Raw genomic sequence first — 26,634 nt, 5'->3', positions numbered from 1 at the left:
AACGGGAACTTGAGCGGTCAGGAGCAGAGATGGACCCCCAAGCGAGGCGGAGGGGATGAGATATGAATGATAGGACTTTACCAGCCAGATCTCTTTTGTCATTATTCGAGATAAGGATATGATTCGTATGAATGAACCATTTACTGCAAAAAAAAAAAAATGTTTTGATGAGAGATAATTCCCCAAAAAAATAAGTTGCCCACTATCAGAGTCGAACTGATCACCTTGTCATGTCAAGTAGTTTACTAGTGACACGCTATACCGCTTAGCCAAGCGGGCTTTCAGATGCGGAACGAGATTTTTAATTGAGAATATTAAGGTTTTGCAATGTCTCCACCTGAGGATATCTTTCTCCTCGGCAAAAAGTATGGTCTTCGTACCAACTGAAAGGTCAACCCAACTGTTCCTTCTTCTACGCCGCATGTAAAAGAGAGTAACTGAAGCTTCATCATATATCCGCATGATGACTTGTTGGTAAATGGGATCATGGATTATATTATACACACCCAGAAAAGACTATAAAGTCAGGCCAGACAGTCTATATATACACAGTTTGCGGTTTGGCGACGTCGGGGACGATATGCCGCCTACCCTGTAAACGAGCAAAAGTCTGGCACATGCATCCTGATTCAACCACACATCCAAGAACAGTTCGCTTTCAAGCTACACTCTGCCATTTCCATTGTCAAGAAGTAGAGACTAATAGATCAACAATGTGGCGTCTGAAACTAAATCCAGAGGCATGGTAAAAAAGCAAGCCATCTGGGTGTGCGGCCATCTCAGCGAATCCACAACCCAGGCTTATTCTTCCCAAGGGAATGGCAATATGTCGCTACGAGTCGCCGCAAGGTATGAGTCAAGATTCAGGCATAGAGCCGACATGCCTTCGTACTCTTGGACGGTCCGTTTGCAGATGCCACCTGTTCTCATCTACTCGGTCACAAAGGTTTCGCTGTATCACCGAGAAGGGGTACAGCCCGTGGCGCGTCAGCCTGCTTCAATTCTCCGACTGAATGTTTGTCCTCATCAGTGAATAGCAGTCTCGTTAGAGAGGAAACTGTTCTCGAAAATAGCCGGGCAATACATGCTTGACATGTACGAAGCCAGCGTAGAGCGCTCGTCAAAAGCAGAATTGACGAGCAACAGTACTCTTCACATTGTCGACATGTGATGTTCCTTGTTTCGTGACGGTCGGTTCAAGTGCTCGAGGAGGGCAGCTCTATATTGCACTGCATGCGACAATTGCAGTGGTTTGAGGAAAATCGCTCCGCAACCACGACAAGAGAGTAGCCCGTGAAGGGAAGAGTGTGACGACTCCCAGTGTTCACCTTGTGATACAGCATGCCAGGGCCCGGGGGTTAGTCGTGCGATGAGAATCGAAACCTTGTGCACATCCGATTAGCACTTCCAGTGGCCGGACCTCTTCGTCACAGCGCCATATCCCTGTTTATCAGTAGCAATGGGCATACGAGTACTGGTAAGCTTAAGCATATAGTGATAGCGGATCATCTTTCAACGTGGAGCCGCTCCCGCTCTCCGCTTCTGGGATGTAGAGATTTCCCCAGACTGATCGCTCGGCATCTGGATGTGGAAAATTGCTGATGAGTCGGCTGTTTCGGAGACTGGCGGAGGCCATCAGGACCTGCTCGATCGAGTATAGGGGGGCGTTGCAGAAAGTCGGACAGGTCAGGCCTGGGCAACGGTCAAACGGAACACAGCTGAACAGAAAGGCTGGCCGGTTCTTGTCTCGATTCATATAATTCAAGACCGGGGAAAGCTGCCTCTGCTCTCTCGTGACCAGAGCTCGCAACCCCGCGAGACCGGCATCTGATCCATTGCAGCGGAAGTTTTGCTCCCGCTTCTCTCGCAATATGGAAAACGGTATGCTAACAGGGGCGAGCTCGAGTGGTGGGGCGAGGAATGCGGTAGGACAGAAGACCGCGTGGGTGCAACCAACGAACCATAGACGAGACGGATGCCCGAATCCGTGTCGAGGGCCTCGTTGCTCTGCCCTTTCTACTGTGATACGATACGTTCTCTGCGCTTCGGGCTCCGTACTATGCGCTTCGGGCTCCGTACTCCATGTAACCGTTGTGCTCCCCTCGACCGCGGAAGGTGACAAGAGGCGAATACTATTTTGAATAGCACGATTCAAGCAAGAGATAACTTGGACTCACTGCCAGGCTTTCATGCCCTCTCGAGTCTCCCACGATGTCATGGCGTCTCTGACGCAAACAACACGCTGCTCTTGGTCGATTTAATTCACTAGGAGACGCCGCCGGAAGTGCTGAGATCATCCCATCGCTGAGGCAATCGAGTGGCGAAGGCGGCAGGGAGGTGCCGCTGTCTGGTTTTATTCGCAGCCAAAGTCGCAGCACCGGCTATTGACAACGATGGCGAGGAGCCGAAACAGCCACAGCCGGCGGCTGCAGTCGAAGCGAACTGATGGCCTCTTTCTGAGCCTCCATTGGCCTCGTCATGGCTGTCCATCAGCATTCTCAGGCTATATTCGATTCTCTTGCTGGGCTCGCATCCAGTAACCCCCAGTTGGCGTTGGTTCACGGGCCGATGTGACACGACACATGCAGCTTCACGATTATCCAGCTTCCCCAAAGCTGGCGTCGAGGCGGGTTCCTCGAGCACGTCGACGCTTGAAAATTTTATATTAAGCATCAAAAGCTAGGGACCTACCCGTCTGAGGTCGCATCCTGCGATGGGTTCATCCCAAGTTGATAGCCGGCAGGTACCGGCAGGTAGCGCGCGCAGCCAGGCGTGGTGTGCCGACTACCGCAGGGTACATGGCGCGTGGACAGGGTTGCCATGCAAACCCCGCATTCGCGTGTCGAGGAAATTGCCCATTAGGAAGCTATTGCGGCCATTAGCAGGATGACGATGGATGGTCGGGTGGATGGGAAAAAGGGAAAAGGGAAAGGCGAGGAGGGAGAAGGGGAAAGGGGAAATTGTGAGTGGTGAGTGATGATGGATGATTGAACGGCATGCGCGAACATGCAGTGGTTCGTGAGGGCTCGAACGCGACTCGCCTGAGCGCTGCGCCTGTGTCCGTGTGTGGGCAGCGCGATGAAGCGTCGCATTGCGTCCAATCCCGACCCCATGCTCGTTTCCCCAGGCTTTTGATGCTGATGAGGGGGAGGCAGACCAGGAGGCTACTGTATGTATGGACTAGCCGCGGAGGTTTTCTCTTCCCGCAGAATGGGCGTGAGTGTGAATGGCCTGTGGACTCGCAGCCTTGCCTTAGCTAATCGGCCGAACCCCATGCGGAGAAACGGCGCCTCCTGCTCCCCCAGAGAAATAAAAGTGGAGGGGCCAAACAGACAACAAAAATGCAAGCCTCTGCCCACTTTTCCTCCCTGTATTTGACCGTTGATAAATCCCCGTCTCGCCTCGAGCCTCCGGAAGACGCGACTCTGCCTGCGTTTCTCCGATCCAAGGCCACGGGCACAGGCACAGGCACAGGCACAGGCCTCAGCGATCGGCAAGCCCCCAGAGCCATGGCCACAGCGGCCGCGGCAGCAGCTGGCGGCGCGGCGGCGGTTGCTGCGGGTGCAGACACAGGTGCGTTCAGTCCCGTCACTTGCTCACGTTCCAGCCCGGTCCCTCTGCAGCCGCGTGGGTGGCACCAGACCGCCCCGGGCATTGGGACCAGTGCAGTGCAGCGCAGCGCAGCGCAGCGCATTGAGTGCACCTCAGTGTGGCCCCCTAACTAACGCTGCTGTGGCTCCTCGGCCACAGGCGCTGCAGGCTCTACAGGCCCTCCAGGCCCTCCGGGCACAGGCTCCATGGCGATGGGCTCAGCAGCTCCCGCGGGCTCAGTGGCTGCTGCGGCCACTGCAGGCGCTTCAGCTGCTGGCGCCGGCGCTGTCCACGCCCTCACCACCTCGCCCGAGTCGGCCTCAGCCTCCCAGCCCGCGTCGCCAACCGCCTCGACCACGCCGCCGCACAACTCGCTCGCGTCCGCTGCAACCTCGTTCCACCACCATCCTAGAGGCCGCCTGGTGAGCAGAGCCTGCGATCGCTGCCGCCGGCGCAAGGCCAAGGTCAGTCTAGTCCGTTTGATCCTGTTGTTGTTCACTGCCCCTCCTCCTCGCCGTCTCTCGATCCCTGGTCCCTGCTCTTCATATGTCCTCTCGCTGCCCGGTCCTCCTCCCCTCGTTCCTGTTCCCCCTCCTCCCGTCCCCCTCTCCTGCGTCTGTTGTGCGTACACAACATACATACATACAATACATCAGCATACATCACAAGCGTCGTGTCGTGCTGTGTTGTGTGTTGTGTTTTGTATTGTGTTCATAACTCGTTCACACTGCATTCTCGTCTCTGATGCTGCGCTACTCCCCCGTCTTACACTTGGATACTCTCGCCTTGCCACCACTGACAAATGCCCTCCCCCGTCCAAAGTGCGAGTACCTCAGCGCCGTCGATAGCTGCACGCACTGCCGCGATGCCCACGTGCAGTGCACTTTCGACCTCCCACTGGCCCGACGCGGTCCCAAAGCGAGGAAGAAGAGCGACCAGCCCGGCCAGCCGCCTCCTGATCCGAGCTCGCTCTCCACCGCGGCTCGACCCGGCCAGATGCCGCCGCCGCTGACCTTCGCCGGCCCCGCAGTAGCCGCGCTGCAGCCCTTCGCCTCGGCGTCGCTGTCGCCCGACGCGGCCTGGGAGCCCGTCGAGCCCCTCGGCATTGACAACGGCCTGCCCCGGCAGCCGCTGGGCGACCTGCCCGGCCTCTCCACCATCCAAAACATCTCGACGCGCCAGCGATGGATACACCTGGCCAACGCCATGACGCTGCGCAACACGACGCTAGAGCGCGTCTCGAAGCGCTGCATCGACCTCTTCTTCGACTACCTCTACCCCCTCACCCCCCTGGTGTACGAGCCGGCCCTCCGGGACGTCCTCGCATACATCTTCTCCCAGCCCTTGCCTGGGGTCAACCAACCATCGCCTCTGTCGCAGCTCACGCCCGACCCGACCACCGGCACCACCCCCCTCAGCGCTGCCGAATCGTGGGTCGGCTTTGGCCAGCCCAACGGCTCGCGAACCGTCGGCAGCAGGCTGGCTCCCTGGGCTGACTCGACCTTCACCCTGGTCACGGCCGTCTGCGCAGAGGCGGCATTCATGCTACCCAAGGACATTTTCCCCGAAGGAGAATCCGTCTCTGAGATCTTGCTCGAAGCCTCCCGAGACTGCCTGCACCAGCACCTCGAGGCCGACCTGGAGAATCCGACGGCCAACTCGATTGCAATCCGGTATTTCCACTCCAACTGCCTCCACGCTGCGGGGAAGCCCAAGTACTCGTGGCACATATTTGGCGAGGCCATCCGCCTGGCGCAGGTCATGCAGCTGCACGAGGAGGCTGCCCTCGAGGGGCTCGTCCCCATCGAGGCAGAGTTCCGCCGCCGCTGCTTCTGGATTCTGTACCTGGGCGACAAGTCCGCTGCTATACTCAACAATCGGCCCATCACCATCCACAAATACTGCTTCGACGCCGGCATCACCACGCTATATCCGTCGGGCATTGAGGACGAGTTCCTGAGTACGGCCTCCGAGCCTCCCCGAAAGAGCTTCATTGCCGGCTTCAACGCAAATGTGCGGCTGTGGCAGTCCGCGGCTGATTTGCTGCTGGAGATCCGCGTGCTGCAAGACCAGATGATGCAGCACTTCCGAGGGGCCATGCCCCCCAACCATGTGCTGCCCTCCGCCGACAGGCAGCACCTCGATTCTCTCTATGTTCGCTTCATCACCTGCTTGGACGATCTCCCGCCGTACCTCCAGTCGTGCACCTTGGCCATGGCAGCGATGGCTGAGGGCAACGGGTCTGCCGAGTCCAAGCAGTACGTGATACAGTGCATCAATCTGCAGGTGACGTTTCACTGCCTTCGCATGGTGATTACGCAGAAGTTTGAAGATCTCTCATATTTTGCTCCTGGCGTTGAGCAGGCTGATCTCAGGAAGTCGGAGATTGTGCGAGACATGCTGAGGGTGATGAACGAGGCGCCCTTTTGGGGCCTCCAGGCCAATGGCGAGCCAAACGTGAGTTGTTTCTTTCTCTCTCTCCTCTTTCCTGCACACCCTTTCCTGGATCCCCCTCCTTATATCCCTGCGGATATTTATACATTTACGCCTCGGCACTTGTTGTTGTTGCTAACCTGTCCTGCTTGTTATCTGGATGCCCACAGGTTGAAAAGATTCGCCTCATCGGAGCTAGTTTGCTGGCCATCATCCACCGCAACCAGGATTCACCCTTGGCCACGCGAGCCAGGAGCGACTTTTCCGTGCTTTTGGATATTCTCACGCGGCTGGACTCCAAGGCGTCGGACCAGCTGAGGAACACGTCTAATACCGTTGTTGGCTAAATGTGTGTGGAAAAATCATTGTCGAAGGCGGATGTAAATATGGCAAGGATGTTGTTACTTTTCCCTTTCAGCGTTGCTGGGGTATCTTCCTTCCCTTCCTTTTCTCTGTCTTTTTTTTTTTTTCCAGCCAGGGGGGACAAAAGGCGTTTCCTTTTTATTTTTTCCCCCTCCCAGTCAGGGCTGTTTGATTTAGCATTTGAGTGTACATCTGCCCTTACTTAATGAGAATATGGACATCTCCCGCCAGTCCCGGGATTTCATCCTGTTGGTGAATATATCCGTGGTGAATTGACTATAAAGTAAGGTAGGAATGGGGTTGCAATGCAGTTGATGACCCTTGTGAGAGCCAAAAATAAGCGAAGGATGAAAGTTCTCACAAGGATTGGATACGAAGTGAGACGAGTGTGATCGGGGAATTGCCGGGATCGTGGCGGAGAAACATTGGGACGTTGTTGTAACGCTGCGATTTTCTCCGTATTACTGCTGCTGCTGATTTACCTACATATCTACATCTTTATAGATCTACTTGTAAGGTATAGATATATCGTCCTTGATAAGGAAAGTTATATATATTCATGTATAGCATATGGAAAAAAAAAGGCATATATACAGGGCAAGATAGGAGGCTTTGTGCCTCTTGTCTCCCATTTGTTGTAATGAATGGCTGATATAGGTAGGTAGCATTGCATTTTCAAACATGAGGCTAAACTTGAGCTTCGTACGGCTGATGACTTGCTTGCTTGGTTGCTTGCGTGCTTGCGTGCTCGACTTCTGCTAGGACCTGTAGGTACCTAAGGAGCGAAGGGACAGACAGATACACACGGGCAGACAGACAAGAAAGAAGAAGGAGAAAAAAGAGGCAAAGAACAAGGGAAAGCACACAGACGGCATAAGGGCATAACAAAGGCAGAATTCGACAAAGGGGGGCCACGAGCAGGGAGCAAGGGATCATGGGGAAAAGGAGGAGAGGGTATTGAGGACATAGGGAGATAGAGAGGAAGAGAAGAAGATGCATAGAGGCTGAATGCAGGGTGGTTTTTGTCATTTTTCATGCCGCCACTTTAACCCTCTGCCGTGCCGCAAACATGTCCTTGAGGACCAGGGCGGACTTCTTGGGCGTGCGCTTGAGGGTGGTGTAGTCTGTGAACGTGACGCCGAATCTGGGTCCGTAGCCATCTGACCATTCTGTTTCGTTGGAAAATGTAAGGTTAGTTTTGAGGTTGTATCAGGCAAGGGGCAGGGGTGTGGGTATGAGGAACTGTTTGTCAGAGGGGAGGAAAGAGAGAGCTCATGGATGGCTTACCCAAGTTATCGAGCAAGGCCCACGCAAAGTAACCCTTGACGACGACGCCGTCCTGGCTAATGGCCTTGGATATCGAGTCCAAGTGCGAGTCAAAGTAGCGGATGCGGAAGGGGTCGTTGACGGCCTCCTCGCACGTCATCTTGTCCTCTCCGGGGCACGGGCATCCGTTCTCGGTGATGTAGATGGGCTTGCCGTACAGGCCGTACACCCTGGCGAGATGCTTCCGGAACATGTCCGGGCAGGAGCGCAGCCAGGCGAGGCCGCTCTCCTCGCCGACGGGGCTGCCGTCCTTGTTTTCCTGGTGCTCGTGGATGGCGCCGAGGTAGTCCGTCTCGGGGACGGGGCCGTCCATGTGGCGCGCGAACTGGGAGGTGTAGTAGTTCATGCCGTAAAAGTCAGTCTCTCCGGCGTTGAGGATGGCAAAGTCAGCCGGGGTGAAGGCCGGAAGCCTGTCACCCAGCTGTTTCTTCATACAGGCTGGATAGTCCTTCTTTAAGCTGGCAGACGAGTCGGTCAGTTACAGCTCATACTTGGCCTTGAATGGCAGAGCAGACTCACAAGATGGGATTGGCAAACCACCCAATGTGGAATTCCATCCGTCGCTCCGCAGCCTCCTTGTCCCTGGGGTCGTTGCTGTCCCAAGGCTCATAGTAATCGCCGTTGAGAGAGATGCCGATCTGGCCCTTTTGCGAGGGGCGAAAGTCTCTGCTGTAGACGGCCACGGCGCGGGCATGGCTCATAATCTGGGCCTTTCCGGCGAGCCATGGCTCAGTAGCAGTGTCACCCTCGGTGGAGTGCTTGTTTATGCTGCTCCTGCCCGGGGCGTTGCTGCCGGTGGCGTATCCCTGGAGTGGGATTAGTACCATGAGTGGGATGAGGAGGCGGTGCCTGAGATACAGCACTGCTAAAGGACTCACATAAATGGCCTGAATCCACGGCTCGTTGATGGTGATCCAGTTCTTGACTCGGTCTCCAAAACGCTCAAAGCACAACCGCGCATACCGCTCAAAGTCCAGCTGGACCTCTTCCACATTGAGCCAGCCTCCATAGCGATCGTGAAGCGCCTGAGGCAGATCCCAGTGGTACAGAGTGACCCAGGGCGTGATACCCCGCCTCAGCAGGGCATCAATCAGCTTGCTGTAAAACTCAATCCCTTCCTCGTTGACGGGGTCCAGCCTGCCGCCGAGGGGAATGATCCGTGACCAAGACAAGGAGAAGCGATAGGCCTTGGCGCCGTACTTGGTCAAGAGGTCAAAGTCCTCGTCGTAGCGGTGATAGTGATCGCAGGCAACATCACCGTTGGCGCCGTTGGTGCGCGAGGGCTCCAGGTGGCAGTACGTGTCCCAGATGGACGGCCCGCGGCCGCCTTCTTTGACGGCGCCTTCGATCTGGTAGGCGGCCGTGGCGAAGCCCCATTCGAAGTCGTTGGGCAGGGCTAGAGAGTCGGGCATTTTGGGCTGTTCTGTTTGTTGTTGTTGCTTTCGCTGCTTCTTATGACCTGGCTGATCCTTCTCCTTGATCTGACAGAGTTTGCTGGAGGTGCGTAGAGAGTACAAAGTATGTGCCCTGCCTCGCCTACGGATGGTTAGGAATTAGGGATAATAGCTCAACTCAGGCTAATCATGTCCAGGTGACAAGAGCCCGTTATCGAAACGGACCGACCCCGATGAGGCTCATCGTCGTGCCAGGGGGAAACGGCTTTATACCCACCTGTGAGCCCAGCGATTGCCTTGGTCCTCGCCTCTCGCTCCTCTCTCTCTCAGGGCCGGGTGGAGCCTATTATTCCGTCGAGAACGGTTCGAGTTCGTGGGGACGTTAATCATGGAGATGGAACGTGTCTTGGTCCCGCTCTTCCGTCGCCTGTTCCCTCCCAGACATCCGGCTCGCTGCCCTGGGCCTTATCTCGAGGTCCATCACCAGCCGCCCTCCCCAGAGAATGCAGCACATTCGCCCCCAGGGTCCCGATACCCCGTTGCCCTTGGGGAGTTGCCCTAATGGGGAAATAAGGACGGGCGTCGTGCGCCATCGAGTAGCCGGCGATGATCCGTGATTGGCTGTTGGCTCTTAGCCGGCATCTTTCGAATTATCCGCCCTTCTTCGAAGCCTCTCAGCTAGCGCTGGCCGTCGCTCTACGGACGCTGATTTCTCCGATTCGCCGGCTGAGATCAGAATTCGATCTTGTTGCCCCCCCGTGGGGAAGCGACTGAACCCTGGTCGCCCAGCTGCGCGCTTACCTAATTTCTCTGCATGCTTAGCTTTGTCTCAGTCTCTACCTTATTTGACCCGTCGATTGTCCTCATCTGTGATGCTGTCGAGATGTTCGTGAGATGGGACGATGGAGTTGCTTCTGTTGTTGAGATCTCAAACAATGGCGACTGCCCAACGGTTGGCCGTGGCTGCTCGCCTTCACCGAGGATGGACTCGCCCAGTGACTAAGCAAGGCCGAGCCGGCGCAATTTTTTTGCGCTCGGTGAACCTTGGTTCAAGTTTGCGGCGCGTGGCGTGACAAGCAGCTGATGAGCTGAAGCCGGGCTTTTGATGCGCCCAAACTCTGGCCCTCTACAACTCTGTCGCAATTCCTGGCAGAGACGATTCCAGATGATGTACGATGGCTCCCTCTGCGGCGCGCACGGCAGACGGGATCTCGTCGCCAATTGAGCTCGCGCGGATACCTCCCTTTTGGCGGCGCAAGAATGGCATCCTACTGTACTTTCTGCTCACGTCCTCGCTGCTTGCCAGCGCCGCGCTTGGGATTGACGGGGTGAGTCTCGTTTACGCTTGTTCCTCTTACGTATTGGGCAGGCTAACGGTGAGGAATCGTCGCAGTCAATGACCAACGGCATGCAAGTTCTCCCGACGTGGCAGGACCAGTTCGGTCACCCCCAAGGCGCAACCCTGGGCTTCTTCGGCGCATCGAGTGCCATCGGCGGCGTGATCCCCTTTATATTCCTCGGCTGGATCAGCGACCGATGCGGACGCCGCGTCCCGACTGCCCTTGGCTCGATTGTCATCATCGCCGGCGTCTTGATCGAGTTCTTTGCTACCTCGCTTGGCATGTATATCGGAGGCAAGATTGTGCTCGGGGTTGGGTCCTCGCTGATTCAGATGGGCGCGCCGGTTCTGGTGACGGAACTGAGCCATCCCAAGGAGCGGGTGCAAATCACCACGTTTTATAACACGTCAATCGTGCTGGGATACGTGATTGGCGCATGGGCAACATATGGGTGCTTCCGCATCCCCGGATCGTGGTCATGGAAACTACCAACGCTTGTCCAGATCATTCCCTCCGCATATCAGCTCAGTCTCATCTTCTTCTGTCCCGAATCACCTCGATGGCTCATTGCCAAGGGCCGGGTGAGAGAAGCGCGCGAGATTCTGGTCAAATATCATGGCGAATGCGATCCGAATTCCGAAATCGTCAACTTCGAGTGTATCGAGATTCGGCAGGTCCTCGCAAAGGAAGCGGATCAGAACATGACCTGGGTGGACTTTTTCTCCTCGATACCAAACCTAAAGAGGCTATCTCTCTGCTTTGCCACCGCCGTCTTTAGCCAAAGCTCGGGTAACCTGCTCGTGTCAAATTACCTCACGCAGATCCTCAAGGATACCGGCGTCAAGTCTGAAAAGGACATAACCCTGGTCAACGGCATGGTGACGCTCTGGCAGTACGTCGTGGCGCTCGCCGTCACGGCCTGCATCAACAAGCTCCGACGGCGCACCTTCTTCCTCATCGGCTCTGGAGGCGTTTCGCTCACCTTCGTTGCCTGGACGATTGGCGCTCAGCAGTATCTCGAGCACGGTTCTCTCGCAGCCGGCCGACTAGTCCTCGCATGCATCTTCATCTTTCAGGCCTTTTACACAATGGCCTGGACCAACCTGGTGGTGACATACCCCCTTGAGCTGGTCACGTACCAGATGCGAGCCAAGACGTGGGCCTTTGTCCTGCTCACGGTGCAGGTGGCCACCATCTTTGGCAACTATGTGAATCCGATCGCGCTGCAAAACATTGGGTGGAAGTTTTACATTTACTATTGCATCTGGGTCGCGCTGATATTCGTCATTGTATACTTTTTCTTCGTCGAGACCTCGGGCCCGACGCTGGAAGAGCTGGCATATCTCTTTGACGGGAGAGAGAAGAAGGAGCGGCTCTCTATCGAAGTACGAACGCAGGAGGACGAAGAGCTTCGCACGCAAACCGAATCCCTGGGGGCCAAGTCGGTTTCCGGGTCATCTGTATAAAAAGAAAACGGCAGACTGGAGGTGCTCGGTGTGCATACCTTACGAGGATGGGCGAGATCAGTTATAGAATAGGCATGGCGTTGGACTCGAATTCGGACAAATGGACATATAGAATAGATAGATACCTCGGTCAATTCAGCTCTTGAGAAACTATGCTCCAGCAATACTCCGAGCCATATGGAAGCACAGCAGAAGCATCCGATGCTGGTGGACTTATTAGGTAACTCTCGCCGGAGCTGCTCCGTCTCGCCGACAGGGGTTCAACCAGGCAGCAGCCGATCGAACCCCCGGATCTCCACCGCTAGAGAAAACGTAAAGAAAAGGCTCTTCTGGACTAAGAGACAAGCGAGTAATGTGGATTGTAGAAGGATTCGACCACGTTCAGGAACAAAGAAAAATGGCTCAAACGTGGCACGAACCGGTCCATGAGGCTACATCTAGGCACTGTACGTGATATGAAAGATGCGACTCTCTCCCAAGACGGACAGCCGGACCGGAATCCGCTTGATAGTACTTATATGTATTGACTCGCTGGTTCGTTGGTTGGGCCAGGTGCCGTGACAGAATCCCTCAATGTGACGCTATTCCAGGTGCCACAACCGTCGAGAGGCTAGAACCGGCACTTTTTGGCAGCAAAATTTTTCCATGGCTGGGGGGTTTTGAACCCGTGTGTGTGTGTGTGTGTGGCGTGGAGGGCACTTGGTGATATTTTCTCCGTTGCGCTTCATCTGCCGTTGAGATAACGAATGTACCTTAAGTTAGCCCGGGAGATGAAGTGGAGATGAAATTGCTAAGAGAGGTGCGAATGATATCATGGCCGTTTTCAGCTACAAGTGCCATGATTCAGGAATACGCGCCGTTTGTTTGGAGAGAAAGTGAGGAGATGGGGACCGGGGGTTTTGTATGGGGTATGGGGTATGTACTGTAGTAGTAGTACTACTATCACCAGACCTTTTCATGCCATGGCCGGTCGAGCAAGGCAAAACAGCATTTTCGGGTACGTTTGAGGGGTGAGAAGTTTTGAAGGCTGAGGGCGAAGGATGATACTGTGCCGTCTTCTAGAAGCAAAGTGGCGTCCAGGCTTGGGCTCGTGAGGGTTGTATTGCATGATAGGAGCTCTTTGGTGATGGTGTGGTCGGGCTGTTGTTGGCTTGTGATACTTCAAGTATTGCCGAGCTCTGACTACTGCGTTATCGAATCAGCACCTCTTCAAGAACTGAGAACCCCTGCAACTTTCAGCCAGGATGTCACCAACGAAGATAATCCGCGTGGCACCAAAGTCCGTTCACAAGAAACGATGAAAGCAAAGTACCCCAGCCGTCGAAGACAGGTACATACTTGGAGTGGGCATTTCTGCCCGTTTTATCTTCCACCTTGCGAACACGGAGGGAAACATTGACGTGGGCGTATTTTCGTACAGTATATACGCGGAGTTGTCCGACCCCTCCAACTCGATCGACATGGGGAGAGAGAGAGAGGTATTTTCGCCCCTCCATGTCTCCATTGCGATGGGGATGAACAGATGGGGGAAGAGGGAGGAGGGAGGAGAAGCTTCTCCGTTATGCTCACTGGCCCATGGGGTTCTCCCCCGTCATGGTGGTATTTTCCTGTGAAAGCGGAGGCAATGTGGGACGTGTGTAAGTGGCCTTGGTTTTGCGGCGATGATATCGGATGGAGGGCATGTTCAAGGAAGCATATAGTATATAACACAGGGTGCCGCGTGTGAGGGAGATGTGATATGCGATTGTCGGTTTTGTGCTCCCTTGGACTGCATATCGGGCATCTGCTCCTCAACGGGTCTTTTGTCTCACTTCTCGGAGAAAACTCCAGTCTCTTCTTACTTGGCACCCTCGAAGCTGTACATGGTCCAACAACAACAACAATAACAACACCATCACCATGTCAGACGACGGCAAGGAAATGACGGAGACCAAGTCTCACATAGACCCCTCCTCCTCCCCAATCAGCCCCCCCGACGCCGCCTCCGTCGACGCCCTCATCTCCTCCATGGAGGAGCAGCTCGCAGCCTCGGGCGGTCTCGAGACGGGCTTCTTCCAGGTGCGCTTCGCCGACCCGCGGCACTTTACATGGCTGCTCGTCGCCTTCGCCAGCATGGGCGGCCTGCTCTCGGGCCTGGACCAGAGCCTCATCTCGGGCGCCAACCTTTTCCTGCCAAAGGATCTGGACTTGAGCGCCAGGCAGAACAGCTTGGTGAACGCGGGCATGCCGTTGGGGGCTGTCGGGGGCGCGCTGTTGCTGTCGCCGGCGAATGAGTACGGGGGGAGGAAGTGGGCGATTATTCTGTCGATTCTGCTGTACACTGTTGGTGCTGCGCTGGAAGCAGGATCCATCAACTTTGGTGAGTTTAGCAGAACAATCGTCTACCTTTCTGTGAGCCAAACCTTGCTGATAGGGTTGTTTTAGGAATGATTGTCTCTGGCCGTGTTATTCTGGGCCTTGGCGTTGGTCTGGAGGGCGGCACGGTTCCAGTGTATGTCGCTGAGACGGTCGAGCGTCGTATTCGAGGCAATCTCGTCTCGCTGTATCAGTTCAACATTGCGCTTGGAGAAGTGCTCGGATATGCCGTGGCAGCCATCTTCCTCAAGGTCCCCGGCAATTGGCGCTACATCCTGGGCTCGTCGCTGCTGTTCTCCACGATCATGTTTGCTGGGTAAGCTTCACATACACCTCCTTTCACAGTGATACCATTATAAGGTTATAAACTGACGATGTTCTCTCGAAAAGCATGCTGTTTCTGCCCGAAAGCCCCCGGTATCTCATGCACAAGAACAAAGTCTTGGACTCGTACAAAGTCTGGAAGCGCATCCGCGGCACAGAATCCCCCGAGTCCCGCGAGGAGTTTTACATCATGGCCAACTCCGTGCAGCAGGAGAACGTTGCCGTGACCGAAGGGGCCAAGAACCAGCGCTTCCCCTGGATGGACTTTTTCACGTAAGTTGGTGAAGAACCTTGCGTCTTTTTGCATCTTGCTTCGTCAGCTAATACGGGAGAAAAAAAAAAAAAAAAGCGTTCCTCGTGCCCGTCGAGCTCTCGTCTACGCCAACATTATGATTCTCCTCGGACAGATGACGGGTGTCAACGCCATCATGTACTACATGTCCGTGCTGATGAGCCAGATTGGCTTCGACGATGAAAAGGCCACTTACATGTCCCTTGTCGGAGGCGGATCCCTGCTCATCGGCACCATTCCCGCCATTTTCCTCATGGAAACATGTGGCAGACGGTTCTGGGCCATTACCATGCTTCCTGGCTTCTTCATTGGCCTGGTCCTGATCGGGGTGGCTTATTTGATTCCCCTTGACAGCAACTTGCCCGCGGCAGAGGGTCTGTATCTCAGCGGCCTCGTCGTATATATGATGTTCTTTGGGTCCTACGCCTGTTTGACATGGGGTACGTTGAAAGCTACATATCTGGCCCTTGGTACCTTATGATGACTCGCTTACTGACGCATTGTGCAGTCGTCCCGTCAGAGGTCTATCCCACGTACCTCCGCAGCTACGGCATGACCACCTCCGACGCCCTCCTCTTCCTCGCCTCCTTCATCGTCACGTACAACTTCACCGCCATGGAAGCCGCCATGACGCGCACCGGCCTGACGCTGGGCTTCTACGGCGGCATCGCCTTTGTCGGCGAGATTTACCAAATCTTCTTCATGCCCGAGACCAAGGACAAGACGCTCGAGGAGATTGACGCCGTCTTCTCGCGGCCCACGGGGGACATTGTGCGGGAGAACTGGGCTGGCGTCAGGGAGACGGTGGCGGATCTGTGCAGCGGGCGGTTCAAGAAGGTGTTTGAGGGACAGATGCAGAGGAGGAAGAGTCTTTCCGAGCCCATGGCTTGATATCAGATGGGTGTTTGTGTGCGGCCTTTGTAGGATGATTGTTGGACGTGTTGTGTTTGGGGTGATATCCAATACGACAGGTCTGGATGTGAATTGAGCTTATTGAACCCAAGCTTGACCGAGTTAGATGCTTATCGTGTAAGCGAATGAGGCCATATCAATGTCTTGCTGGACAACGTGAAGATATCCGCCTTGCAGCAAGTCATGTTCAAACGTATCAATTGACGTCACAGCCAATTCGGCTATATGAACATCTCGACTCCACCACGAAGCTGTCCAATTAACCGAAAGTCAGCACCATGACCGTCTCGAGATGTTGTTAACGATACACGTCCTGCTGCTGATCAAGCGACTACCTGATAGTTAAACACTGAGTCTTCAAATCTACAGACCCATCCCGCCATGTCTCGTCTCCTCACCCGCCGGGCATGGCGGCCAACCGGCTCTTATAAGACGATATATCACACCATACCATCAAGGCACAGGAGCTTCTCACTCACGGCACATCGCCGCATCATGGACACAGCGGGATTCACCGAAACCCAGCTCACCGTCCGGCAGGCAGTCAGCCGAATCTGCTCCCGCTTCCCCAACACCTACTGGCAGCGCCTCGACCAAGAAGAGCAAGACCCCGCGGACTTCCACGCGGCCCTCGCCCGAGACGGCTGGCTGGGCATCGCCCTCCCGGAGCCCCTCGGCGGCTCCGGCCTGGGCATCTCCGAGGCCACCGTCATGATGCAGGCGATTGCCGAGTCCGGGGCCGGCATGGCGGGCGCGCAGGCCGTCCACGCAAACGTCTACGCGACGCAGCCGCTGGCCAAGTTTGGCACCGAGGAGCAGCTGCGGGAGACGATCCCGGGCATCATCTCGGGCAGGTGGCGGACGTGCTTTGGGGTGACGGAGCCCAACGCCGGGCTGGACACGCTGCGGCTGGCGACGACGGCGAGGCGCGAGGGCGCCGAGTATGTCGTTTCGGGGCAGAAGATTTGGACGACGTGCGGCCAGGTGGCGTCCAAGATGATGCTGCTTGCGAGGACGACGGCGTACGAGGAGGCGGAGAGGCCGAGCCAGGGGCTGAGCTTGTTCTGTATCGATTTGGATCCGAGGCAGCCGGGCTGTGGATGCTAATGAGGTCTTCTTTGACGGCTACCGCATCCCCTCGAGTGCGCTCATCGGTGAGGAGGGCAAGGGATTCGAGATTGTGCTGCACGGCATGAACGCCGAGCGATGCCTGCTAGCCGGCGAGGCTCTGGGTCTGGGCTACGCGGCGCTGTCCCGAGCAGCATCATATGCCCGCGAGAGGATCGTCTTCCAGCGGCCCATTGGCATGAACCAGGGCGTCGCGCATCCCCTGGCCGACGCCTACATGCACCTCGAGGCGGCCAAGCTGGCGACGTACCACGCGGCGAGGCTCTACGACGCCAGCAAGACGGACGTTGGCATCACGCAAAAGGCCGTGGGCGTGGCGGCCAACAGCGCAAAGTATCTCGCTGCCGAGGCGGCCTTTTCGGCGTGCGAGAGGGCCGTCTTGACGCACGGGGGGATGGGATACGCGGCCGAGTACGACGTCGAGAGGTGGTTCAGGGAGTGTCTGGTGCCGCGGATTGCGCCGGTGAGCCGGGAGATGATTTTGAATTATGTGGGGGAGAAGGCGCTGGGGCTACCCAGGAGTTATTGAGTTGAAGTAGACATGGCTGGGGTGGTGAGAGTGAGAGTGAGGTTGGTGGTGTAGTTGAGTTGGTGGCTTATAAGTGAGTCTGTAAACGATGAGGACTGTCGATGTACTCGGGCTGTCAAACGCTCCACTACCTGGTTGCACCGAAGGGAATCTGCATGTATCGGTCATGGTTAATTTGATCATGAATGATGAACAGTTGAGCCCGAAGAAATCAACAGCTCATCAAAGAAAGGGCGTCCGTCGTTCACGTCACCGTCAATGCTGCAGCAAAGCCGGAGACCACCGCTCACTCAAAGCCCCCACCAACATCTCCCGTAAGGTAGGCCGAGAACCGGGGCCCTTTCACTCTCACCATACAACCACCGTCTCATCACCAGAAATCAGCCACTCAAAGCCCGCGAGATTCCAGTCCCCGTCTCGCCCGCAATGAAGTCCTCCAAAACAGCATCGCCAGCGCCAGCCGAAGGCGACGGCAAGAAGTCGCGGGCCAAGCACGCCTGTCGCGAGTGCAACACGCGCCGAGTCCGCTGCGATGTCATGGAGAAGCAGCCGTGCTCCAACTGCCGGGCCGCTGGGGCGAGCTGCCAGGTTCTGCCGTCGCGGAGGGGGAGGTAATGAGATAATACAACGAGGCTGGACTTCGCCGAGTACATGGCTGATAACGTGCTTCGGTACAGATACCCTCGTAGGTCCCGTCGGCTGCTGCAGCAGGTGCGCAGTGAGAGCGTCACTCACGCCTCGAGCGACACCGGCCAGTCCACGCCTCTCGACGGAAATGCAGCATCATCTCATCCACTGGCCTCGGACACGCAGGACCAAGCGGCAGACCACCACTCGGGCCATCTCCCGGCCGTCTCGTCCCCATCGTCTCCCACCCCCGCGAACACGCCCGGAACCCGCTTCTACGGCGAGTCCAGCTTCCTCACCCTCGTTCCCGGCGAGGACGAGGGCACGTCCAGCCAGCCCAACGCCCCAGGCGGCGGCGGCGGCAGAAACAACCAGAAGCCCCGGTTCACGTTCCCCATGCCGCCGACGCCCCAGTCAGCCTCGCAGACGGCCCAGGGCGGCGCCCACGGCCTCAGCACCGGCCTGATGCGCTACCTCGCCGACGAGGGCGCCCTGACGCTGCCCGACCTCGAGAGCTGCCTGCCCGCGCTGCAGGCGTACTTTGCCTGGTTCCACCCCAGCTACCCGATCCTCGACCGGGCGCAGATCGCCCGCCGCCTGGCCTCGGCCACGTCCTTCTCCGGCGTCGACATGTCGCGGATGCTGCTGCAGGCCATGCTCCTGATTGGGGCGACGTACTGCGACGCGGCGACGATCCGGGCCATGGGCTTCCAGGACCGGTCGCAGGCCAAGACAGCCTTCTACACGCGCGCGCGGCTGCTGTTCCATGCCGACTGGGAGAAGGACGAGACGGTGCTGATCCAGTCGCTGTTCCTCATGAGCTTCTGGAGGGGGGCGCCGGCGGATGTGCGCGACGTGCGGTATTGGCTGGGGGTTGTGATTACGCTTGCCGAGTCGTATGGCTTGCATCGCTCGTGAGTCCTCTCTTTCGCTTTGCGTCTCTTTTGTGCTGCGATGTTGACGTGGGGTTTTTAAAGGTCTCGGTCCATGTCAAAGGATTCGTATACGGCTTGCATGAGACGACGGATATGGTGGTCCATCTACGTAAGTGCTCTCTTTCCTTTGGGCAACTAGCTACATACCTAGTATGCATTCGAGCTCATAACTCCCTCAATGCAGGTAAGAGAACGACAGGCGTCTGCATCTCTGGGTCTTCCTAGCAGAATCAGAGACGAAGACTGCGACATTGAACCTCTCACTCCGATGGACCTGGAATCTGAAGTTGGCCCCGTCGACTCTTCGTTTGGGTCGTGTCAGCCGGAGCACGTCACCTATGCAATCAAGATGGTGGAAATTGCCAAGCTACGTAAGGATGCTAACCACACATCTCCTCATTCTTCTGATATGTGATGTCTTTTTATACATTGACACTTGACCAGTCGGCAGAATCATCGACCTCCACTTTGTCCCCGGCCACGCCTCCTTATCCTCAACCTCCCCAGACACTCTCCACGACCTCAACGCCTCTCTCGAAGCCTGGATGGCCAGCCTCCCCGAAGACATGAAGTATTCTCCCGATCACGGCAATGATTCTGTCTGGGCGTGCCTCCTCCACCTCGCATACAAGTAAGCGTCCAGCCCTTTAATGTTCTGCTAATATCAGAAGAAGAAAAAATCTCTTCCCACTTGGGCGTCCTTTGACTAACCACGACACCGAAACTCGAAAACGTGAATGAACAAATTAAGCCATCTCAAGATTTTGATACACAGGAATAGCTTCCTCCGCCTCGAATCTACGACGCCCGGGTCCCAGGTCGTGATCAAGGCCGCGTGTCGCATCAGCCGCATCGCCGAGGACATGTCGACACAGGGGACCCTCCGCTACGGACAAATGCATCTGTATGCTCCCCTTTCTCCTCCTCTTTCTCTTGCTATAATCCTTTCTCACAAAAAGTGGCAGCATCACGAGCATCTTCTCCGCCCTGTGCATCCACACCATCACCATCCGCCGCGGCTCAGGCCTCACCAGACGCCTTGCCGAACACCGCGCAGAGACGTGCCTCCTCTGCCTGAAAGAGGTCCAGAAGTACTGGCGCATCAACATCAACATCCTCGACTTCTTCCTGCAGTACCTAGACCGCTCCATCGCCGCGCGCCTGCACGGCATGCAGTCCGACGCTCCGCCTCCGCCCAGCCGAGGGGTCGGAAGAGGAGGAGAAGCAAAAGCAAACGACGCCAAGTCCATCACCGTAGCTGACGCAGCCTCTTCCTCTGAAAACGCAAATCCTGGCTCAATGCCGTACCCTCGTGTCGATTATGAAGCGACCGCAGCAGCAGCAGCAGCAGCAGCACCAACGCTTGACCTTTCCATTCCCGCTCTCGGGCCGGGACACTATCTGGCGCAGGAAGAGTTCCGAGAGCAGTATCTCGGCCTCGTCAGCCAGGGTGACGACGTGCTGGGTGATTGGGATCTGTTTCTGCAAGGCGAGGACTTTTCACAGACGGGGAGTGGGTTCAACGTGTTGGAAAGGTCATTGTAAGTTCCGATGGTTGAACATTCTGACATTCAGCATCTGGTTATAGAAACTATTATACGCGCTACTCTCAATATACAGGTTCATAGACTTTGAATAAAAGACAATCATCATACTCTGCCAACCAGAAGGCATTTCATCCCAACATACCAACGTTGAACAAATAACAGAAAAAAAAAAACAGAAACTCCTTTCATTACAAGAACCACCTAAACTCAGGGGAGCTAGGACCGTCCCTCAGACGCGAGGTAGGAATGTCCCTCGGATCAATCTTGACGCCCGAGCGACGGTCGCGCCTCCTGTTGTCCCAAATCATAAACATGCCCATGCACAGGGTGATGAGCGCGCCAGCAGCGCCAAAGCAGGCCGTGGTGATGAGCGCAGGCTCGTACCGGGGCGCGTCCTGGGTGCGGAAGATGTTGCTCGAGACGAGGCCCATGACGTTGGCGAGGGGCACGCCGACGGAGGTGAGGGTGATGCGGCGGCCCTCGTGGGCAATGTTGTTGTTGTACCAGGTCGAGAGCAGGACGGAGGGCGCCGAGGTGCCCCAGCACATCATGAAGGTGGCGAAGTAGGCGACGTGCAGCTGCCTGGTGACGTCGTCGATGGCGGCGTAGATGATGAAGCCGGTGAAGGTGAAGACGTAGCCGAGGACGATGAAGGGGAAGCGCAGGCGGGTGTAGTCGGAGCAGAAGGCGAGGACGAGCAGCATGACGGCGCCGGTGACGTTGGGGGCGACGGTGTAGAGGTTCGTCTTGACGGTCGAGTACTGCAGGCGGGCGATGATCTGGGGCAAAAAGAGGGCGACGGACTGGATGGGGACGCCGAGGCAGATCTCGATGAGGAGGAAGCCGTAGGCCCAGGGGTATGTGAAGATCTTGAGGGCGTCGCGGAAGCTGAACTTCTCGGCCACGTCGGACGAGGAATCGACCTGGATGCGGTGGAAGGCCAGCGAGCGCTCGTCCTCGGTGAGGAACTTTGCCTCGGAGGCGCTGCGCGGGAGGTAAAAGTAGGCAAAGATGGCGAAGAGGAAGGTGACGCCGCCCTCGATGATGAAGAGGTAGCGCCAGACGAAGATCTTGCTGTCCTTGATGTGGAAGACGCCGAAGGCGAGCAGGCCGGAGAAGGCGTTTGCGATGTTGGACGCGGCGTAGAAGACGGCCAGGCGGCGGGCGAGCTCGCCGCGGCGGTAGAAGGTGGTCAGGTAGTAGATGACGGTCGGGAAGAAGGCGGACTCGGCCATGCCGAGGAACCAGCGCACGGCGAAGATGCCGCTGAAGTTTTGCGTCGCCGCCGTGCAGAGCGTCATGGCGCCAAAGGTGAGCATCATGAGCGGCAGCGCGCGCGAGGCGCCGAACTTCTTGGCCAGCATGGCGAAGGGCGGCGCGAAGATGACGTAGGGGACGAAGAAGATGGAGACGACGAGGTTGTACTGGTTCGACTTGAAGTGGAGGTCTGGGCCCTTTTTTGTCAGAATGGTTGTATGATGATTAGGGGGGGAGGATGAGGAGGTTCACATACCGTCGCTGAGGCCCTTGGTCTGGGCGTTACCCAAGTTTCCCTTGTCGAGGGCGTTGAAGAGGTCTGTATATATCAAAAGGCAACCGGTCAGACGCGTTTGCTTCTTTTTGTCAAAAACGCAGAACGAGAGAAGAAACACTTACACATGATGGCCAGCACAGGCAGGATGCGAATGTCAAACTTGAAGCACAACGCTCGCTCGGCAGGGTGGTCGACGACGCGCGCCGTCTCCTCGATGAAGCCCTCCTTCTGGCTCTCGATCTGGTCGAGGTGGTCGTTGGTGATGTCCTTGGACACGCCATTGTCGACGTTGGGGGCGGCCATGGCGACGGGCTTTTGTTTTGTGTCTTTTAACTTTTCACAAGTGATGATATTGTGAAGTAAAAAGGAAAAAGAAGAAAGACGAAAGATAAAAGAAGGGAAGAAGGGGAAAGGGGGAACGAGGCCGAGGTGCGTGAAAGAATTCGGGGGGATGCAGCCGGGGAGCCTTTATATAAGAAGACGAGTGGCCGTCTTAGCTTGATGCACACCGACCTGCCGGGCTGAGTAAAAGGGTCGTATTTGGCTGGCACACACAGCTGATCTTGGCTGACAAGACAAGCCAGAAAAAGATGATGGTTATGTTGACAACAGCCCCAGGATTCCCGAAAAAGAAGACGGCTGCTTTTTCCCTAGTAGATGAGAAGAAGAGGCAAGCAGGGGGGGATTGCTGAGGGGAGGGATGCCGGCGGCCTTTTATGATGACGGGAGAAATGTAACTCTGTATGAGCAAGACGAGGCAAAAATCTACTTGATTAGCTGTTACGGTTTCTGAAGTGATATACGGAGTTAAACGATTGATAGATAGGCGATCCATGAAGCCGGTCCGTCTACCAGGGGTGGGAATGGGAAGGGAAGGGCAAACCAACGGGCCCCATTCCAGCTGCGTTTCGATGGATGGCCCTATTCTCTGCATATGCCTTTCTTGAGAGAGAAGAGAGAGAGGGATAGCAAGAGAGAGAGCCTCAAGTGACCCCCCTTCACACGCACCCCCAAACAAGAACGGGACATTGTCGAACAAGCAAGAAAGACTTACAATAATAGTACACCTTCCGGCGAGACTAGTAGCCAGCCCAGAGACCCCAACCCAAACAAACAGGTCCCGGAGAAGTGGAAAGATTTCAGCCACCCGTCGAGGAAAAGGTTCTTACGGGCTCTGGAAAGATATCCAGCCGAGGGACTGACTATGTGGCGCGCGTGAAGTGTGTATGTTGCTGAGAGAGAGAGAGCCAGACGAGGCCAACCAGGCCACCTAGACAAGACAAGACAAGACACACACATACAGCCGGGGGGACGGACGCCCTTGTATCCACCAACCCCCCAAATCTCTTATCTCTCGTCTTTTGCTCACTCTCACTTCTCTTTTAGATCCACGCCAACGCAGAGCCGATGATGCGCGAGAAAAAAAAAGGTCGAGCAAGGCAAGAAAAAGATGCTATCTCTCTAATCTATCTTGCTGCTCGAACTTGAGAACAGCGACGGTGCGTATCGTCTGATTGTTCCAGAATGACTCGTGAGAGACAGAAAAAGGACAAGCAGACAGTTGGCCAATGGCCCCCCCTCCTACTCCTCCCCCAGAAATCTCTCCGCGATTTTCAATTCCTCTCCGTGGGGAAAGAAGACTGCAAGCCCAGAGCCAAAAACCTGGAGAAATGGCCAGCTCTACCCCAGTCTTGTCTCTGCACTCTCTGTCTGTCCCGTCGGTTCCTCTGAGTCAAGTGCATGTGAGAGCGAGCGGGTTGCAGTGCTTTGACTAATTGCCACTTACACAGAGGCCGGCAAAGGGGGCCCAAGCGCGCAACAGGCAAAAGTCAATCCCAGCACAACGGTCTATTCGGACTTTAGGTCGGTGGGGAAGAAGGAGGGGAGCTATCCGAAGAGTGGCCAGGGGGGGTGGTTGATTAGAAGTTGGTGAGCATCATCATGGATGGGAAAAAAAAAAGCCGTTTGCGTGGGAGTCAAGGTGAGAAGGCTACGGATCCATAGAGCTTTGATTCTGAGTTTTCAAACTGGGTTGATTGTATATCTGCTTCGTCTTGACATATGAGTTGCTATCGTATCTGACGATGGTTATCTTGTGCAATCAGTGGAACTTTCATGGGGGGTCGGCGAAGATAGAGACAAAAGAGAGAGAGAGAGTATCAAGACCCCCCCCCCCCCGCAGCCACAAAATGCTCCTTCTCGGCCAAATACAACCAACCTGACCGCCATTCAGTGGGGGAACAACAGGCAAGGGCTTTCTACTATAATACTCCAGCGCCCGATAGTTCCGTCTTTCAGATACGAACAAGAGGACGGGGGGAGGGGGGACAGAAAGTATGTGGCCTTACACGGGGGTCAAGCGGCGTAAACCCGACAGCGGGCTCGCCAGCCATCTCGGAAACTCCCTGCTCTTTGGTTCTAGTAGACTGGTAGTTCTGGAGAACGAACCGAAATCCGATTGGCGCAGCGCTTGGGCCAGGCAGAGTGTTATAACTACCTAGTATCAGCTGCTGGTTGGGGGTCAAGGAGGGGGGTCAGATGAGGGGAAGCGATTTGGGGAAGATGGTGGTTGAGCTTCAGCTCTGGGGCCCCCTCTCTCTGGGCTTGTTGCTATCAACCGTATGAGCTCAAGCCTTCTTTGCTTGGAGGTCACTGCTGGCTAGGTACATAGGAGATGGAGATGGAGATGACCGGTATGGACATACCAAGTACGAAAAGACTCATGCGACGAACGGCTGAGACGAACTAGTGGCCTTGTCCTCCGCTCTCAGGCGGGGAGCTTACTTACTTACTTACTATATCCTACCATCGTCTCTTCCCGCTGCTGACCAGCTATAGGCCGACTCCGCTCACAAGCAAGCCAATCTACGTCACTAACAGATATCGTACAGAAACCCGCAGCAGCATGTGGCCCATAGCAGCATCAGCTCGAGCAGCAGCAGCAGCAGCAGCAGGAGTAGTCATAGGTAACGGAATTCAAAACGGGAATTGGGGGCAATACTACTAGTAGTTTGAAACCCGTGGAACGCAAAGGCTCCTCCGCACGTGAACCTAGTCTACTCCTTCTTTTCTTCTCCTCCTCTTCCATCTTTCTCCTCCAATCTTTCACTCTCGTCAACATCACCAACACCATCAACACCACCAGCAACCACAGCACAAACCAGCCCAAAATGTCCGGAAAAGAGCCCGTCCTCACCTCCAACGCGCCCAAGCCCCTGCCCGGCATCTACAGCCAGGCCATCAAGGCCAATGGCATGGTCTTTGTCTCCGGCGCCGTGCCCATGGACCCCGTCACCATGCAGCTGATTGACGGCGACATCCAGGCTCACACGGTAAAGAACTTGCCTCTCCCCCCCCCCAATGATCGGGCGGGCCCGAGTATATGAAGCAGAAGCTGATATATCGTCCACCGAAAAAAGCACCAATGCATCAAGAACCTGTCCGCCATCCTCGAGGCCGCCGGCAGCAGCCTGGAAAAGGTCGTCAAGGTCAACGTCTTCTTGGCCGACATGAACGACTTTGCCAAGATGAACGAGGTGTACAGCACGTACTGGGGCGATGTCAAGCCCTGCCGGACGTGAGTTTCTTCATTCTTTCTTTCTTTTCTCTTGATCCCCTCGTACAATCTTGCTTTTTTTTCCACCATTTCCTCTCTCCGTCTGTTATTACCCCTCCATGGTGGGAAAAAGGGCGGCCCCGCCATCAGATGCAATGCAACATTTGTGGTGGGGGTCCGTGAAGGAACCTTCAGAGAGAGGCTGTGTCGTCTATTCCATCTTTTATGTGTATCTGTCAAAGACAGAACTACCGAGTTGTTGCTATGGCCTTGGATCAAAGGATCAGAGACTGACAATGTGGGTGAATAGATGCGTGGCTGTCAAGACACTCCCCCTGAACACCGACGTCGAGATTGAGTGCACTGCTGTTCTGTAAATGGGAAAGGGAAATCGGGAATGTACATAGAGAGGCACAACAGAAATGAAGAATTGAATCATAGAAACATAGACCAATCTGAAATGAACCTGAGTTGTCGCATTTTCATCAACGTCTTCAGTGGTCTGCCGCCGTAACAAAGCGATGCAAATCCGTGTCAACAATACATACCCAACCTCTGATAGATCTGATTCCCGTGTAAGTGGACATGGCCAAGTCCAACAACATCACCGCAAGCCACTTCACCAATCCTCGAGATGTAATCATATTGTTCGTATTTCCCAGTAGTATATACATGCCTCATGATGTTATTCCAAATGCAAAGTTCATCACAATCTACGCAGCATCCGCCAGCGAATTCTCCACCTCCATCATCTCCCTCATCCCCTCCGCAATCCCCTTCACTTTGACCTCGTCCGGCCTCGGCAGCGGCCTCCTCGCCCACCCGCCGTACCCAAAGTACGCCTGCATCGCCGCCTTGACGCCCACGACGCCCGTCTGGATCGCCACCCAGTCGCCCGCCGCCAGCACGGCCTGCAGCGCCGTCGCCTCCGCCGCCCTCTCGGCCCCGGCCTCGGCGAGCCGCCACAGCTCCACGTTGGCCC

At 55.8% G+C, this 26,634-nt stretch overlaps 9 protein-coding genes and 1 non-coding gene across 10 annotated transcripts in view; 6 read left to right on the top strand and 4 right to left on the bottom strand.

Moving 5' to 3' along the window:
- Nucleotides 1-196: 196 nt before the first annotated feature.
- Nucleotides 197-279, bottom strand: BBK36DRAFT_t178. Its single transcript has one exon. It is a non-coding gene; the product is annotated as a tRNA-Thr (tRNA).
- Nucleotides 280-3,991: 3,712 nt separating this feature from the next.
- Nucleotides 3,992-6,581, top strand: BBK36DRAFT_1132611 (hypothetical protein). Its single transcript, XM_024892033.1, has 7 exons — nt 3,992-4,073; nt 4,099-4,282; nt 4,327-6,048; nt 6,195-6,375; nt 6,402-6,452; nt 6,488-6,517; nt 6,545-6,581. Exons 3-4 carry the CDS (start codon nt 4,336-4,338, stop codon nt 6,369-6,371), a joined length of 1,890 nt encoding a protein of 629 aa, XP_024745692.1. The 5' UTR covers nt 3,992-4,073; nt 4,099-4,282; nt 4,327-4,335; the 3' UTR covers nt 6,372-6,375; nt 6,402-6,452; nt 6,488-6,517; nt 6,545-6,581.
- An 838-nt stretch (nt 6,582-7,419) lies between these two features.
- Nucleotides 7,420-9,125, bottom strand: BBK36DRAFT_1163053 (glycoside hydrolase family 1 protein; the record flags this gene model as incomplete). The annotated part of the gene is made up of 4 exons (XM_024894493.1): nt 7,420-7,556; nt 7,675-8,171; nt 8,233-8,519; nt 8,592-9,125. The coding sequence occupies 4 exons, from the start codon at nt 9,123-9,125 to the stop codon at nt 7,420-7,422; spliced, it is 1,455 nt and encodes a 484-aa protein (XP_024745691.1).
- Nucleotides 9,126-10,097: 972 nt separating this feature from the next.
- Nucleotides 10,098-11,938, top strand: BBK36DRAFT_1136555 (general substrate transporter). The gene is made up of 2 exons (XM_024893023.1): nt 10,098-10,435; nt 10,501-11,938. The coding sequence occupies exons 1-2, from the start codon at nt 10,283-10,285 to the stop codon at nt 11,911-11,913; spliced, it is 1,566 nt and encodes a 521-aa protein (XP_024745690.1). The 5' UTR covers nt 10,098-10,282; the 3' UTR covers nt 11,914-11,938.
- A 1,399-nt stretch (nt 11,939-13,337) lies between these two features.
- Nucleotides 13,338-15,775, top strand: BBK36DRAFT_1136554 (general substrate transporter; the record flags this gene model as incomplete). The annotated part of the gene is given in 9 exon segments (XM_024893022.1): nt 13,338-13,384; nt 13,457-13,550; nt 13,582-13,598; nt 13,667-13,867; nt 13,883-14,272; nt 14,338-14,584; nt 14,659-14,865; nt 14,942-15,324; nt 15,393-15,775. 6 exon segments carry the CDS (start codon nt 13,834-13,836, stop codon nt 15,773-15,775), a joined length of 1,644 nt encoding a protein of 547 aa, XP_024745689.1. The 5' UTR covers nt 13,338-13,384; nt 13,457-13,550; nt 13,582-13,598; nt 13,667-13,833.
- Nucleotides 15,776-16,291: 516 nt separating this feature from the next.
- Nucleotides 16,292-17,453, top strand: BBK36DRAFT_1185117 (acyl-CoA dehydrogenase NM domain-like protein; the record flags this gene model as incomplete). Its single annotated transcript, XM_024896427.1, has 2 exons — nt 16,292-16,818; nt 16,886-17,453. The coding sequence occupies 2 exons, from the start codon at nt 16,292-16,294 to the stop codon at nt 17,451-17,453; spliced, it is 1,095 nt and encodes a 364-aa protein (XP_024745688.1).
- Nucleotides 17,454-17,873: 420 nt separating this feature from the next.
- On the top strand, nt 17,874-20,562 carry BBK36DRAFT_1136553 (N-terminal binuclear Zn cluster-containing/DNA binding domain-containing protein; the record flags this gene model as incomplete). The annotated part of the gene is made up of 7 exons (XM_024893021.1): nt 17,874-18,064; nt 18,131-18,994; nt 19,058-19,124; nt 19,200-19,386; nt 19,460-19,646; nt 19,767-19,919; nt 19,981-20,562. The coding sequence occupies exons 1-7, from the start codon at nt 17,991-17,993 to the stop codon at nt 20,558-20,560; spliced, it is 2,112 nt and encodes a 703-aa protein (XP_024745687.1). The 5' UTR covers nt 17,874-17,990.
- A 188-nt stretch (nt 20,563-20,750) lies between these two features.
- Nucleotides 20,751-22,399, bottom strand: BBK36DRAFT_1207749 (MFS general substrate transporter; the record flags this gene model as incomplete). Its single annotated transcript, XM_024897433.1, has 3 exons — nt 20,751-22,009; nt 22,076-22,138; nt 22,219-22,399. 3 exons carry the CDS (start codon nt 22,397-22,399, stop codon nt 20,751-20,753), a joined length of 1,503 nt encoding a protein of 500 aa, XP_024745686.1.
- Nucleotides 22,400-25,130: 2,731 nt separating this feature from the next.
- Nucleotides 25,131-26,038, top strand: BBK36DRAFT_1136549 (YjgF-like protein). Its single transcript, XM_024893020.1, is given in 5 exon segments — nt 25,131-25,181; nt 25,221-25,235; nt 25,248-25,428; nt 25,516-25,673; nt 25,963-26,038. 3 exon segments carry the CDS (start codon nt 25,267-25,269, stop codon nt 26,027-26,029), a joined length of 387 nt encoding a protein of 128 aa, XP_024745685.1. The 5' UTR covers nt 25,131-25,181; nt 25,221-25,235; nt 25,248-25,266; the 3' UTR covers nt 26,030-26,038.
- A 327-nt stretch (nt 26,039-26,365) lies between these two features.
- Nucleotides 26,366-26,634, bottom strand: part of BBK36DRAFT_1129109 (aldolase) — a gene marked incomplete at both ends in the record, with an annotated part of 1,105 nt that continues 836 nt past the window's right edge. Inside the window, one exon of the mRNA XM_024891706.1 lies at nt 26,366-26,563. Within this exon, the coding sequence (XP_024745684.1) occupies nt 26,366-26,563 (198 nt within the window). The remainder of the gene's footprint in view (nt 26,564-26,634) is intronic.

Source organism: Trichoderma citrinoviride (genome assembly GCF_003025115.1).
Source record: "Trichoderma citrinoviride strain TUCIM 6016 unplaced genomic scaffold BBK36scaffold_17, whole genome shotgun sequence".
Classification (NCBI taxonomy): domain Eukaryota; kingdom Fungi; phylum Ascomycota; class Sordariomycetes; order Hypocreales; family Hypocreaceae; genus Trichoderma; species Trichoderma citrinoviride.
Note: the sequence above shows the minus strand (reverse complement) of the source record. Positions and strands in the feature narration are given on the sequence as shown.